The 14,642-nt window shown below is 40.1% G+C and overlaps 1 protein-coding gene across 1 annotated transcript in view; it reads right to left on the bottom strand.

Annotated features, from left to right (window-relative positions):
• Nucleotides 1-14,642, bottom strand: part of LOC126184357 (adhesion G protein-coupled receptor L4) — a 443,528-nt gene that overhangs the window by 126,687 nt on the left and 302,199 nt on the right. Inside the window, exon 9 of the mRNA XM_049926737.1 lies at nt 9,142-9,288. Within this exon, the coding sequence (XP_049782694.1) occupies nt 9,142-9,288 (147 nt within the window). The remainder of the gene's footprint in view (nt 1-9,141; nt 9,289-14,642) is intronic.

Below are 14,642 nucleotides of genomic sequence, written 5' to 3'. Positions count from 1 at the left end.
CAGCTTCTAAGTTTTTCCACGTCTCACTGAGTAGATTACGTTCACATCTTGGTGAGATGCTTCTGTTTTTTGCTAATAACAACGTCTGTTACTGAGACACATATAGTGATATGAGAAATCATGATGTTCGCTCGTCTCTAAAAACGATTTGCTCATCCATATTCGGAAACTAGAGCTGTAGTTTTTCTATATAAACGTGTCATGCAATATGCAAGCGCCCATCTCAATCTATGCTATGGATGCAATGCATAGACTCACAGTGTGGACGAGAAATACTACACACACCAATAAGACAGGTGGTTTAAACCATGATTTTTAGAGCACCAGATGTTTGGCTCGAATGGCTCTGAGCACTATGGGACTTAACTGCTGTGGTCATCAGTCCCCTAGAACTTAGAACTACTTAAACCTAACTAACCTAAAGACATCACACACATCCATGCCCGAGGCAGGATTCGAACCTGCGTCCGTAGCGGTCGCGCGGTTCCAGACTGTAGCGCCTAGAACCGCTCGGCCACCCGGGCTGGCACCAGTGTTTACTCCAGTTGCCAATATGTTTGGTTCAGCAGACGATGGCGACTGAGAAACGAAGGAGGCGTCTGCAGTACAGTATGTTTGAATCTGCGCCGCATACACTTTAGAGACGTTTTCAGGTTGGCCAATATTATACCATGTCTGTTGCTACATACTAGACATCGAACCCAGCTCTCGTGTCGAATATCAGTCTTTCTATGTTGTGTACAGTTGTACCATAATTTCCTCAGTCCATACTGTTTGTACCAACCTCGATACAGGGTATATACTAGCACCCCGACAGGTCATTCAGTACCTATCGGTCGCTGTCTCATCCTCTGCCAATGCTGTGATGCCTGTGTGGTATAGCACATCGCTCTCCCAGCCGTTACCAGTTTCCCAGACTTTGGAGCAGCTACTTATCACTCAGACAGCTCCTCAATTGGTATCATCAGGTTGATTACACCCTGAATCAGTTGTCCTTGGCAGTACCGGAAACTGAAACACAGGTTACGATCAGACCCGGTGACAACTTGCATATGGAGGCAGGCATACGTATGATTCCAAATATTTCAAAACCTGTTATTGTACTAAATAGTTTTCTCCAAGCGACAGTACGTTGGTTGGTTGGTTGGTTTGGGGAAGGAGACCAGACAGCGTGGTCATCGGTCTCATCGGATTAGGGAAAGATTGGGAAGGAAGTCGGCCGTGCCCTTTCAGAGGAACCATCCCGGCATTTGCCTGGAGCGATTTAGGGAAATCACGGAAAACCTAAATCAGGATGGCCGGACGCGGGATTGAACCGTCGTCCTCCCGAATGCGAGTCCAGTGTCTAACCACTGCGCCACCCCGCTCGGTGCGACAGTACGTACAGAGACGAGTAACGTGCTGTATTCGCAAATGTAGAATCAATTATGATTAATTTTAATGGAACACTGCAGTCTTTTTCTGGTATTCTATAGCTGGTGATAGGATAGGAATAGTACAGTATCATAACGCGTGCAAACGTTTACAGCTAAACGTTTGTAAAAAATAAACTGGAATTGTGAGACGGAAGTCTTGCGGCAGAACGCCTGATTAGAATCATTTTCTTGTAAACACGGCCCTACAAGGCTATAAGCCGCCCTCCGTGCTCTGGAGGTAACGCCGCTACTTTCCAGAGCAAAGAGCGCTTTCTATCCCAGTATCAGGCAGAAGCATAGGTGTTAGATGCTCTCTCTCTCTCTCTCTCTCTCTCTCTGTGTGTGTGTGTGTGTGTGTGTGTGTGTGTGTGTGTGTGTGTCTGTGTAATGTTTACAAAATAAGCACATAAGGAAACGAACTGATCTAATTAATACAACGTTAAAGCCCGATGAAATAAATAAGAGTGAAGAAGCAAGGTTAACGGTCTGGCAGATAAATATTTTGTTTTTAAGTAAAGAGTGCGCTTGTTATTCACGTAGTCCTCTTTCATATCAATGCACTTTGTCAAACACTGCCATAGTGTGTAGAGAACACCTGTCAAGTGATATTCTGAAAGGTCTGCAAAACATCCTCTTCATTGAATTGAATACGTTTTCAGTTGCAAATTTCTTTAAATACGGATATAAATGGAACTCAGAGGCTGGGAGCGATTACATGTAGTACCAAAATGCCTCAGTTTACCACTGCTGAAGTAAGTTTGTGGGCAGATGTACTATCCCGATAAAAGATGCCTTTTCCTTGCATTCAGGCCTGTCTCGCATTTTTTGCATCTTGTTGGCCAAGAAGGCCGGCATTGTATTCTCTATTTTTGCTTTACGCTTTTCAACACACCCAATAAGAAGATTTCCTTTAGAAGCCCAGCAAACGTTAGTTATAGGCTGGTGAAGGAAATCGATATATCCTTTCCTGAAGCATGACCACGGCTTCCATATACTGTTTTACTGTTGTTTCGTTTCTGTTGGACCCACGTATCCACAACAACAAATAAACGCATAAAAGCAGTTGAATTCTTTACAAAATGGTCCAAATATTTGCTTCCGCATTTGCTTTTGGTCAACATTAAATAAAACACACACGTATCAATAATTAAATCTCCATGTAAAAGTTACTGTAAACTTACTTCAGACGTTTTTATGTTTTCAGTTAACTCGTACAACTTAATCGCCGATCGGCTAGCACTGCAGTGTGCTCTTCCTAGATTTATTTCATCGGTAGCTGCAGTATCAGGACGCGGTTGACGTACACCACAAGTTTCAGTACATACGCCCATTTAATAACTGTCCAACGTATAAGAGCAGATATGTTACAAGCCTACAACAACTTTAGATGAATTTGCTTTCGCGACGGACCAATCAAAACAAATAGTTCCACGAGGTCATTATATTCCATATGGACAAAACTCTTCGCTATATCACATTACCAGCTGACTTATGTTATTGTGCAACCTGAGCCAACATAACGAAAACGAAACACCATTGATGTCAACGCCCTATGAGTGCCAGGCCGAGAAGATTCCCTCTTGCCTTAGTATAAGCCAGCTGAGTATCCATAAATGATGAGATATTTGTCTGGGCCGTCACAAAATGATAGTTAAAAATGATGAATAGTTCTGCTAGTACATTTGTTATCGACAATTCGTGCAACTTGCAAATAATTTACGTAACGTTTAAGGACTCGAAAAATTACTACAGTTCAAGTTTCAGGTCCTAATAGTTTGAATATCGTTGACAGAAGATGCGTCTAAAATGTTCAGTGAACGGTATTATGAAGAAAAGAGTGAAGAACATGTAGAAAACATCTTTACACTTTCAAAGTAAGCTCAATGACCACAATATGCTTTTGGCAATACAGCATTTATAAAGCTACTCGAGACTGTCAGTGAAAGCTTATGCTCAATATGATTGAAACATTAGAATCACATACTTTTAGATTTAGTAGAAAGATGACGCAGGCAGCTGTTGACTGCGACCGTGACCGTTGCTTACCCTACTGCTGTTAGCACTAGATTTCATCGACTGTGATGGTGATTTGTTGGTAAGATGAAAATTAGTCAAACGTGTCAATGAAATCTGCAACAGTTTTGATTCCTATACCCTTGAAGTCATCTTCCTGTTTGTGCGGCTAAAAAAGGAACAGATTTTTTTGCTTTCGCATATCTTCGTGAGCGATGACAATAATAACATCATTGATAATCTTTAATTCCTCAGATACCGGTCTCAGAAGTGTTAAATCTGTTATAGCATCTGTGATACTTGACCGTTGTTTTCCCCTGTTACGTTTATCGTCGGTCGATGTCGGACTCACACATAATGAGAAGCTTACTTCCCGTGGCTATACTGTTTAAAGTACTGCAAACATTTTTTTACGCCCACGGCCTCCGTCGCTTACACTTGAACACGCATCGCATACGTTTCGATCGTTGATTTTTTTACAATTTGCAGCAAGGAATTCTGTTTATGCACTGTCCCATTAAGGAAAACGACCAATATCTTCAAGAGATTAATTTCATTAAAAAATTCTATGGTTAATATGCATTTGTGGAGACGTGTCAGGGACGTGGATAAACAAAATGTCTTTATTTCGTCTGAGACTTGCATGCCCTAGGGCTCTAGTTGGTGTAACAAACGTATGAGCAGCAAATTGTTCAAATCCCTTGAAAAAAAAAAAAAATGCGTTATGTATGGCCACGTCGAGGGACCAGCGCCTAGATGTGGAGAACGGAGTCCCCTTGCATGTTTGCTCTAAGTTTACACATCATTTGTTCTGATACTATCATGTGATGCCCAGATATGTTGACAAAAAAAATGTTGTCTTCATGATCAGGATACAAAACTGAGGTATAGTTTCAGTATTAAACTTATAAATAGCAAAGAGGCTTTACCGCCAACGGCCTTGCCGCAATCGTAACACCGGTTCCCGCCGCTGTTGGGCTTGGCTAGCACTTGGATGTGTCACCGTTCGGGTCTGCCGAGTGCTGTTGACAAGCGGGGGTACTCAACCCTTGTGAGGCCAACCGAGGAGCTATCTCACTGGGAAGTAGCAGCTCTGGTTACGGAAACTAACAACGGCCGGGAGAGCATTGTGCTGAGCGCATGCCCCTCCATATCCGCATCCAGTGACGTCTGTCAACAGAGGATAATATGGCGGTCGGTCGGTGCCGGTGGGTCTTACGAGGCCTGTTCGAATGGCGAGAGAAGAAAGACAAATTTTATGACGATTACTGGATAATGTAGTTTGGAATATTTGCTAATCAGGGACCCTTAGGCAAACAATTAGTATTAGCTAGAATAATTCAGCTGTGATTTCTTTCACTGTACGCGTCTAAGCCTTACCATATCAGCACCAAATGGAGATACGAAGAGCAATAAGTAAGTGGATACGGGATGAAGTTTTAATTTAATTTCATATAAATAATTTGTAATGCACATTTTCAAGTAGATCAGTGATGTATTACACCGCCATTTATGTAGCTAACAACAAAGACGGTGGTCTGAAAATATAAAATACTTTTCTCCAGGCTTCAAGACTTTGTAACTATAAATCTAAGACGACGACCTTGCCTAGGTTATTGGATGGGTCACAGGTGGCGGATAGAGAGCGTTCCACCAGGTATGGTGGACAGCTGCGAATACAGAATAAGCAGTCCCAGATCAGGACAAAATAAAACCAAATCCACTCTGCGAGTATCTTGAAGCAAGCGACTAAGTGGTCAGTGTCAGTTCACCAGTGGTGTAGCTGAAATTTATATTCTGGGACTGACCCTTCCAGTCTTAACACTCTGAGTTCACTCAATGAGTCTACTCAACCCCACCTGATTCCAGGTATAATAATCATGGAGCATTTTGACAATCACAATATTACCCCAGGTGGTCAATCCACCTCCAGTAATACTGACGCAACTCGTCTCTCGGATTCTGGTGCGGCCAGGTTAAAATGAAGTGTGATTCAATAGAGGAAGTCGGAGTTCTCTGGCCAATTTAAAACCAAAACAAATAGACTTTTTGCAACACTTAACATACAAACTCTTTTGCATCGAGGTAAACTTCATAACTTGGAAGATACATTAAAACAACAGAAGGTTCGAATTTGGGCACTTCAAGAAACATGAATGACGGACAATAACACCATGGGTTTCGGTAATTATCGTCTTTTTAATAGCAAAACAGATAAAAAGAATACTTAATAATACACCACATCTGGAAGTTCCTTTGCATTCTGCCGGCCGCGGTGGTCTCGCGGTTCTAGGCGCTCAGTCCGGAACCGAGCGACTGCTACGGTCGCAGGTTCGAATCCTGCTTCGGGCATGGATGTGTGTGATGTCCTTAGGTTAGTTAGGTTTAAGTAGTTCTACGTTCTAGGGGACTGATGACCATAGATGTTAAGTCCCATAGTGCTCAGAGCCATTTGAGCCTTTGCATTCTCCAAAACTATTTTAAATTCAATAACGGAGGGAAAACTCATTAATAATAGACTAGCGACAATTTCCCTTAAATGCGCAAATAAGGCACACATTTTAATTAATGCCCATATGCCAGTCAATCAGGATAACCGTAAAAACACCTGAAGAAGTTAATGAGGCTTGGGAAACGTTAGAAAGTATCATCTCGAAAACTCCCTCAAACTATGTTAAAATTTTAATGGGTGATTTTAATGCTCAATTAAGTAAAGAGAAAAAATATAAGGAAACGGTGGATGGATTTCCTGCTCATAAATGGACAAACCAAAATGGCCAAAGGCTTGTTGAAACGTGCAAAAATTGTAACCTTAAAATCATGTCAACACATTTTAAAAGAACCCTTCTAAACAAAAGTCTTGGCGGGCACCCAATACATTTATTGGGGAATTTCAAATCGATCATGTAGCAATTTCATACCCTAACCACAAAGAAATTTTAAATGTCCAAGTCAGGAAAGGGGCTAATATAGATTCTGGCCATTATTTAATACGAACAAAAGTAAAACTTCAACCTCAAAAACTCTTCAAAACAAAAAATATTATCCTACAATTGGACACTTCTAAAATAACCCCAACTCTAACAAGCGATCTTAAAAGAAAACTTTCCAACAACTGGAAAATACTAAAAGAGAAGTTCATCAGAACAGCACAAAATTTAATTCCGCTTCGAAAGAAGCAAAAAAACCCTTGGTGGAAAACGGATCGTGAAACAGCAGTTAGGGTTGGCATGAGGGACTCTAAAATGGGAATAGTAACAAAACTGAAAATACGTTCAACACCTTTCTAACTGTAAGAAGAGAAACATATAAATTAATCCGACAGACTAATAGAAACTACGAAAATGCCCAATTTTTGGAAATCGATAGACTTCCGAAGAAACAATACAAGAAACTTTTATAAAACATTCAAAACAAAACTAACTAGTTACCAACCTTAAAGTCTTTGGTTCAAAAATAAAAACGGCTGTTTGGCTCTTAACAGCCAGGAAAATTGTTAATTATTTTGAAAAATTATTTATCTTCCCACTACCAGAGAATAAAATTCGAACCACAGCAAACTAATAACATGAACCCTAACTCTACAGAACCTGGCGAAATGGAAATAATTAAACAAATCAAGAGACTTAAAAACAATAAAACATACGGATAAGACGGTATAATTGCAGAACTACTAAAATCGGCTGGTCCTAACACTATAAGAGAGATCACTCAACTAATAGGACATATCTGGATAACTGAGAGAATACCTGAGGACTCGAAAACTGCCCTAATTCATGCATTGCATAAGAAAGGGAATAGAACTGATGTTATAATTACCGAGGAATCTCTCTTCTCCCGGTCACATACAAAATTCTTGTTTGCTTGATCGAGCCCAAGAACAGTTAGAACCTAAAATTGGCGAATACCAATCAGGCTTTAGACCAAACATATCCTGCCCAGAAGAAATTCTTAATTTAAAACTAATCCTTAGGCACCAAAGGATTTCTGATAACAATATTGTATGTACATTTGCGGATTTTTAAAAAGGCCTACGAATCAGTTGATCGTGAATCTCTTTTCCAAACTTTAAGGGAGCAAAGGCTAGATAATAAAACTCCAACACTGATTAAGGAAACGTTAACTGACACTAGCTCTAAAGTTACATTCATAGGAGAAATTTCTGAACCATTTGATATAAAGACTGGTGTTAGGCAGGGAGATGGACTCTGCCCATTACTGTTTAACTGTATTTTGGAAATGGCGATTACAGAATGGCGACAATAAAAGTCGAGTCAAAATATAGATAGGTAAATCAGTCAAGTTAGGCAGAAGTAATATTAGAATAGGTAGCCTCGCTTTTTGAAATGCTCTGGAAATTTTAACTGGGGATATTCCCACAGCTCCAAAACAAATTGAAATTCTTAAAGAAATAGCGGGAGAAGTAGGCCTGCAAATATCTTTCGAAAAAACGGAATATATGATATGCAACAAACAAGCATCAAAGTTTTAGAACACAAAATATAGAAAAACAAAAAGGATTTCTCAGTTTAAATACATAGAAGAAAAAGGTCTGGAAAATGCTGCAAACTAAGATCAATGTCAAAAAATGGCAGTTGCATTCAGATTAACACAAAATGTTTATAATAAAAATCATTTTCTAAATTCAGTTAACTTGGGTATTACAGAACTTTAATCAAACCTCAATGTCTTTATGGAGCAGAAACTTTAATTTTAAATACGGAGAGGGATATTGAAGAAATTAAAAAAAAGAAAGAAAGATTACTACAAAAATATTTGTTCCAAGAATTACTGATGGAGAAACTTATAGGCTGAGAAGTTATAAAGAAATAAAATAATACACAGACATAATTAGCGACAGGAGAAAACGAGGAGACACATTTTATGAGCACATTAAAAGGATGGCACCCACTAGGTTGACAAAATAAATAGCAAAAATCTACGAAAACAGAAGTAAGGCCAAAACTCAGCCAATTAAATGGATTGCTACGATTAAGGAGGATCTTAAAGTAGCCGCTATAACTCAGGCAGACGTTACAGATAGAAAAACATTCAGGCAAAAGATATTTGTTTGGAAAGTTGGTCAGAGGGAAATTAGAAAACGGACTGGAACACCATGGCTTGATGAAAGAGACTTCATTCTGAAAGATGAAACAAATTTGGACACAAAGGAAGGCCAACCATCAAAAGTGACAGTTATGGATTGTATCTCGTGTGGTCCTGTTGGACCCATACTTGAATAATAATGAAGTAATTTTATTTTTTCTGTTGTAGCTGGCACGGTTTACCATACCCACTAGACGCAAACCTTACATACGGAAAGTAAATAAATGTCCCACTGCTCTAGGACACGAGTCTCCATTCGCACTACGATCGACTGACCACTGCCGACCAGTATCCTGAGTACGACGCTGTGTGACCCTTCTCGAAGAGTTTCTCCATGCAGAAGCAGATACAGAAACACATGCTTACGTTTTTAATACATGTTGCGATTTATATATTCACCAAACCTTTTAAACGCACCTTATGTTTCAACTACATTTATCTTAGAACAAAGTAAAGTATTTCCTCGAAGACTGAAAATTCTCTTTGCTTATTTTTAGTGGTTGCTTTTTTCTGAAATACATCCTTCTTGGAATGTGTAAAAAACTGATGCAGTTCATTATTTGATTTTATTGACATTTACAAAAATAGTTGCTCTTATTACACTTACCCCATCTTGCAGGAGTATCTTGCAGGAAGAAACCTTGTTAGGTTTCTGTAGATAACCACAGCAATGCAGTAAGTTCCATTCAAGTATGCTCTTCTTTTCAGAGCATCAATGTAAATAGTCATCTTGTTAATTACTGTTGTGGAAGTGCTTAAAACAGAAAAAAATTCAGTTACATTACAGGAAGTATATTAAAGCATGTAAAAGTGGAAAAACATATTTCAGTACAGGCACTGATAATTTCTAGCATACGGTCTTTTCTTATGCTTCCAATATAATTTTAAATATTCTGAAATACATAAGAATCTGGTTTCTCTTTTCCAATTTCTAGTTCTAATTTTTGTACTTTACCGATGTTATCGTATCGTGGTGAATCTCTTTTACAAATTGCAAAACACGAATGGAACGAAGAGTATTTTTTTTAAAAAAAAAAGAACAACGTAAGGATTTCTGAACATAAGTTGATGAGTAATCCTCTGTAAATGGTACGTTGTTTATAATCTGTAAGTTTCTAAGAATCAACAAATTGCGAAATAATTATCTTGCTAGTTGCTTCTTTTACGGATGAACTGTTAACATAATTTATTTTACGCTTCTTCTTTGAAAGAAAGAAGTGCTAAGTACGCATTATTTCCATTTGAAAAGCTCCGTGAAAAAAATATGTTTCTGGTTACAAGAAAACTGAGGTTGTGATGGTAAATGGCATTGTAGAGTATAAAGTAGCTACAGAAGATGAGCAGTCTTTAGGTATTATGGAATTCGTAATTTGATAACCTTAGAACTATTGTTAATAAAATATGAAAGGATAAATGATGAAACAGTGAGGACAAGGAAAGTCACTTATCGAATAATTATCATCTTTCACCAGGTTATTAAGATAGCAAAAAAGTTGCGAGACCTTTGAGAAGAATGACTGACTCACCGTAACTGCATAAACCATTCCTCTTACAGGAGGAATATACTGCTGTATATCTGTTGCAAAGACTCTGAATCCAAAGGAGTGGCGCTCAAATTTCCGTCGGTTGGTTCCGATTTAGATTTATCGTGGTTTACCTGAATCACCTGAGGTAACTTCAATGATCTTTCTTAAGGAAATCGACGGCCATTTCCTTTCATATCATCATACAAAGCAAGACTGTGAAATCTTAGACCCCCGCGTCCGTGGGTCGCAGACTTTTTATCACGAGAGGCGATCAACAAGTAATGTAACACATTTTTTCTCCTGAAAGCATGGTGGTTTTATTCAGGATTCCAATACAACATATTATTCCCAACCCTTCTGGCTACAAAACCCATTTTTCAAAACATCCTCCGTTCGATGCGACGGGCTTACTCCACCTTACTGAGGGGACCTGCATGCCCGCATGGTAACACTCTACTGGTCGACGTCGGAGACAATGTCTTGCTGCATCAATAACCTTCTCATCATCTACTACTACCTCCTGCGGAGTACATCCTTCACTGGGCAACACAGGTGGAAGTCGGAAGGTGTGAGATCCAGGCTGTAGGTTGGATGAGGCAGAAGAGTCCAATGAAGTTTTGTGAGCGCGTCTCAGGTGCGCAGACTTGTTTGAGGCCTTGCGTTGTCGTGCAGAAAGAGAAGTTCGTTTACATTTTTGTAGCGACGAACACGCTGAAGTCGTTCCTTCAATTTTCGGAGGGTAGCACAATACGCTTCAGAGTTTATTGTTCAATATAAGGGAGGGCATCAAACAGAATAGCCGCTTCAGAGTCGCGGAAGATAGTCGCCATAACTTTACCGGCTCAGGCTGCGGCTTTGAACTTTTTCTTCGGAGGAGAGGTGGTATGGCGCCACTCCATGGATTGTTGTGTTGTTTTCTGTTCGAACTGGTGAATCCATATTTCGTCTCCTGTGAAGATGTTCGACAAAAAAATGCCACGATCAGCCTCGTAACGCGCAAGTAATTCTGCACAGTTGGTCCTTCGTTGCTGTGTATGGTCTTCTGTTTGGCGGCGAGGAACTTAGTGGGTGCACACCTTCCAGTGCACCAACCGGTGTGCAAGTGTGTCATCACTACCAACAGAGACGTCCAGTTCAGCTGCGACGTGTTTGACTGTCATCGTTTGATCACCTGGAATGAGAGTGTCAGCACGTTCGAACATTGCAAGAGTCAGCTGTGTGCGGCCGGCCGGCACGCTTGAGATTGGACTGGTTTGTGTGTCCTTGTTGCGATGATGCCAGACGTCTTGCCCAACTACTAATCGTTCTCTTATTCACTGGCAGGTCTCCGTAGACATTCTGCAAGCACCTGTGAATATCTGCGATGCTCTGGTTTTTCGCCAAAAGGAAGTCACTGACAGTTCTCTGTTTGGATCGCACCTCCATTACAGACGCCATTTTGTAGGTTACGTATAGCAAAGCCATCTTTTGGGACTTTATGAAGCTATAGAGGCTGAAGCGGGAATATTTCACGATCTCCCACAACAAATTCTGCATTCTTTCATCCTTAACTGGCTGAGAAAGAAATGTGTTGCATTACGTATTGAATGTCCGTCGCACATTTCTTCAAAGTTCTCTGCCTGAATTACCTATGAGGTGACTTACAGGAGTTTGCATTAGCGCATCGATTCATTCGCTGTAGGAGCATCAGTTTGACTCTTGTTCTCTTTCAGGATATACCTGACCGCTATTTCGTGAGGAATATGTCTACTGTTGTCCCTGATTTCTCTCCTTAAACACTATTGAATATCGCATACGTTGGTGAGTTATATTTCAGTTATCGTTCTTTTGTTACGGAATAGTTCGCGTTCACCAGACATCGCCAAGTTCGCTTTAATGCATGATAATATTTCCGTACCGTAGACGATCATCGCACAGACATTCACTTTATATAGACTGCAAGCCTCACTGATTTGTCGACTGTAATCTATCACAGCTGCATCTCATTCTGAAGGTCCTATATCTTTTATATGAATTTCATCTCAGTACTACCATCAGGATTCCAGCACCGCTTTGCTGTTTAATGTATGCTGTGGAAATGTCTACCTGAGCTACTTTCTTGTTTAATTTAGTGGTAAGATTCATCAATAACCTACATTTATCCATCATTCGGGTTGCATCAAAATTTAACAGAAATGGATCGCATTTCCAAAAAGTTATGTTTTATTCTCTTCTGTTTGTCCTCGGCTTTTATCCACCGTAAGTCAGAAAACTGTTATCTCATCGTCAGAAACTGGTCCCACTGACCGCTGAATTTTATTGAAACCGCTGAAATAAGACTTGGTTTTCACGGACCGGTGACAATACTTGATACAGCAGACTTCCGCCGGTCTTCACAACGAAGTCAGTGTTCCTTCCTCAAACACAGCTTCTTAGTCTCCGACTCGTTCGCATTGGTCGTACATAGTTGACAAAAGAAATGTACTATACTACATCTCTTCTGTGGATGCATGACGCGTCCCCATGAAACGTATTTGGACGTCACTTATAAATGCTCAGGATCGTTAACTTCTCGTTCGTTGGAGCCACAGCAGTCGAGTTAATACTACGGTAACAACGATGGCAATCGTCTGTTCAGAGCATTCTTCGCTGAGCGCTAGCATTCTTTCATGGAATAGGTGTTGCGTCTGATGGTGATGTTATTCTTAGAATGCACCATTAGTCATCGCTCCGTGAAGATACCAAATGCCACGAACATTCCCCATGTTTGCCTTACAAAGATTTGAAAAATTACGCAAAACGTACGTCGTGTTCTTGATGATTACATTTGTAAAATGGATACTGGATAAAAACAAAAACTATAATGTAACTAATGATTTATATGCGGCCATTTATCATCTTCTACACAGCACTGCAACATGCTCCGTTCAAGAAAAATTCTCTGTGCCAGTGATTCTTCAATCCAAAATTTCAATATCCTGAGGACATGTCGTCGTTCCTTCATTGTGCAGCCCTCAAAGAAACCACGGAAAATTTCCTTAGTAGGGAGTTTAGATGATCGTCGCAGATCTACCACAGGAATTTTCTCATAACCTGGGTTGCTGGAAACTGCTTTTTAAAAGAGAGAACTTTAGTCTTCGTTTTTCACTTTCCAAGATTTTGCATGCTGTTGCTCACTGGAGATTATGTACGTCATCTGTGCAAAACATTTTCTAAGTACGGTCGACGATTTCAGTCTTCTTCTAGCAGCCATTACATAAATAGTGGTGTCATTCTTTGATAGTTTTCCAGTAAGGTTGACAGCATGCAGTCATGCTTCCCTTTGGAGAACTACTCTTCGGTGAATAAGCCTGAAGTTGTTTCTTCTCTCTCTTAAATAGAGACCATAAGCCTATTTTCATAAATCTTCTTAAAGTTTCATATCATTCCCTGAACTTGGTTTTGTGCCAGAAATTGGTACTGAAAACGATTGTCAAACTCAGTACTAGAAAACAGGCTGCTGGAATGAATGAGAGGGGAAGCCATCTGGTACAGTTGTGAACGGAGCACAATTTATTCATTGATAGCACTTTGTTTAAGGATCCTGAAAGAAGGTTGTATACATGGAAAAGACCTGGAGATACCTGATGGTTATAGATAGACTGTATAATGGTAAGGAAGAGATTTCGAAACCAGATTTTAAATTTCAGAATATTCGCAGGGTCTGATGATGACTCCGGACATAATTTATTGGTTATGAACTACAGATCAAAACGGAATAAATCACAGAAACACGGGAAATGAATGAAATGACCTAGACAAATCTAAAGAACCAGAAGTTGTTGTTGGAAGTTTCAGATAGAACTTTAGGCAACTATTGAATGATATAAGGGGAGTGGGGGGGGGGGGGGGGCTTGGTGGAAGAGACCAAACAGTGAGGTCAACGGTCTCATTGGATTGAGGACGGATGGGGAAGGAAGTCGGCCTTGCCATTTCAAAGGAATAATTCCGACATGAACGAAATAAGGGTAAGAAGTACAATAGAAGAAAGATGAGTAGCTTTCGGAGATGAAATAGTGAAGGTAGCGGAGGAGCCTATAGGAGGAATCTAAACCTGTAAAAGTATGCAATCTATGGGAAGCTGCCTATAGTGAAAATGAGAGAGACCTTTGGAGAAAAGAGAATGGTCTGTATGAATATTATGAGCACAAATGGCAAGCCAGTACTACGCAAAGAAGGGAAGGCTGAGTGGTGAAAGGCGTACATAGAAGGGCTATACAAAAGAGAAGAACCTGAAGGCAATTTTATAGAAAATGAAGGGGAAATATGTGAAGATGACATGGGGGTTGCAATACAGAGAGAAGAATTTGACAGAAAGACCTAAATCGAAACAAGAAGTAGACGATTATTCTTCTCACTTGTAAAGAACCTTGGCAGAACCAGCCGTGAGAATACTATTCCATATGGTATACAAGGTACACTATGTGATCAAAAGTATCCGGACACCTGGCTGAAAATGACTTACAAGTTTGTGGCGCCCTCCATTGGTAATGCTGGAATTCAATATGGTGGTGGCCCACCCTTAGCCTTGATGACAGCTTCCACTCTCGCAGGCATACATTCA

Source organism: Schistocerca cancellata, chromosome 4 (genome assembly GCF_023864275.1).
Source record: "Schistocerca cancellata isolate TAMUIC-IGC-003103 chromosome 4, iqSchCanc2.1, whole genome shotgun sequence".
In the NCBI taxonomy this organism is placed as follows: Eukaryota; Metazoa; Arthropoda; class Insecta; order Orthoptera; family Acrididae; genus Schistocerca; species Schistocerca cancellata.
The sequence above is the reverse complement of the archived record's forward strand: the minus strand, read 5'-3'. Positions and strand labels throughout refer to the sequence as shown.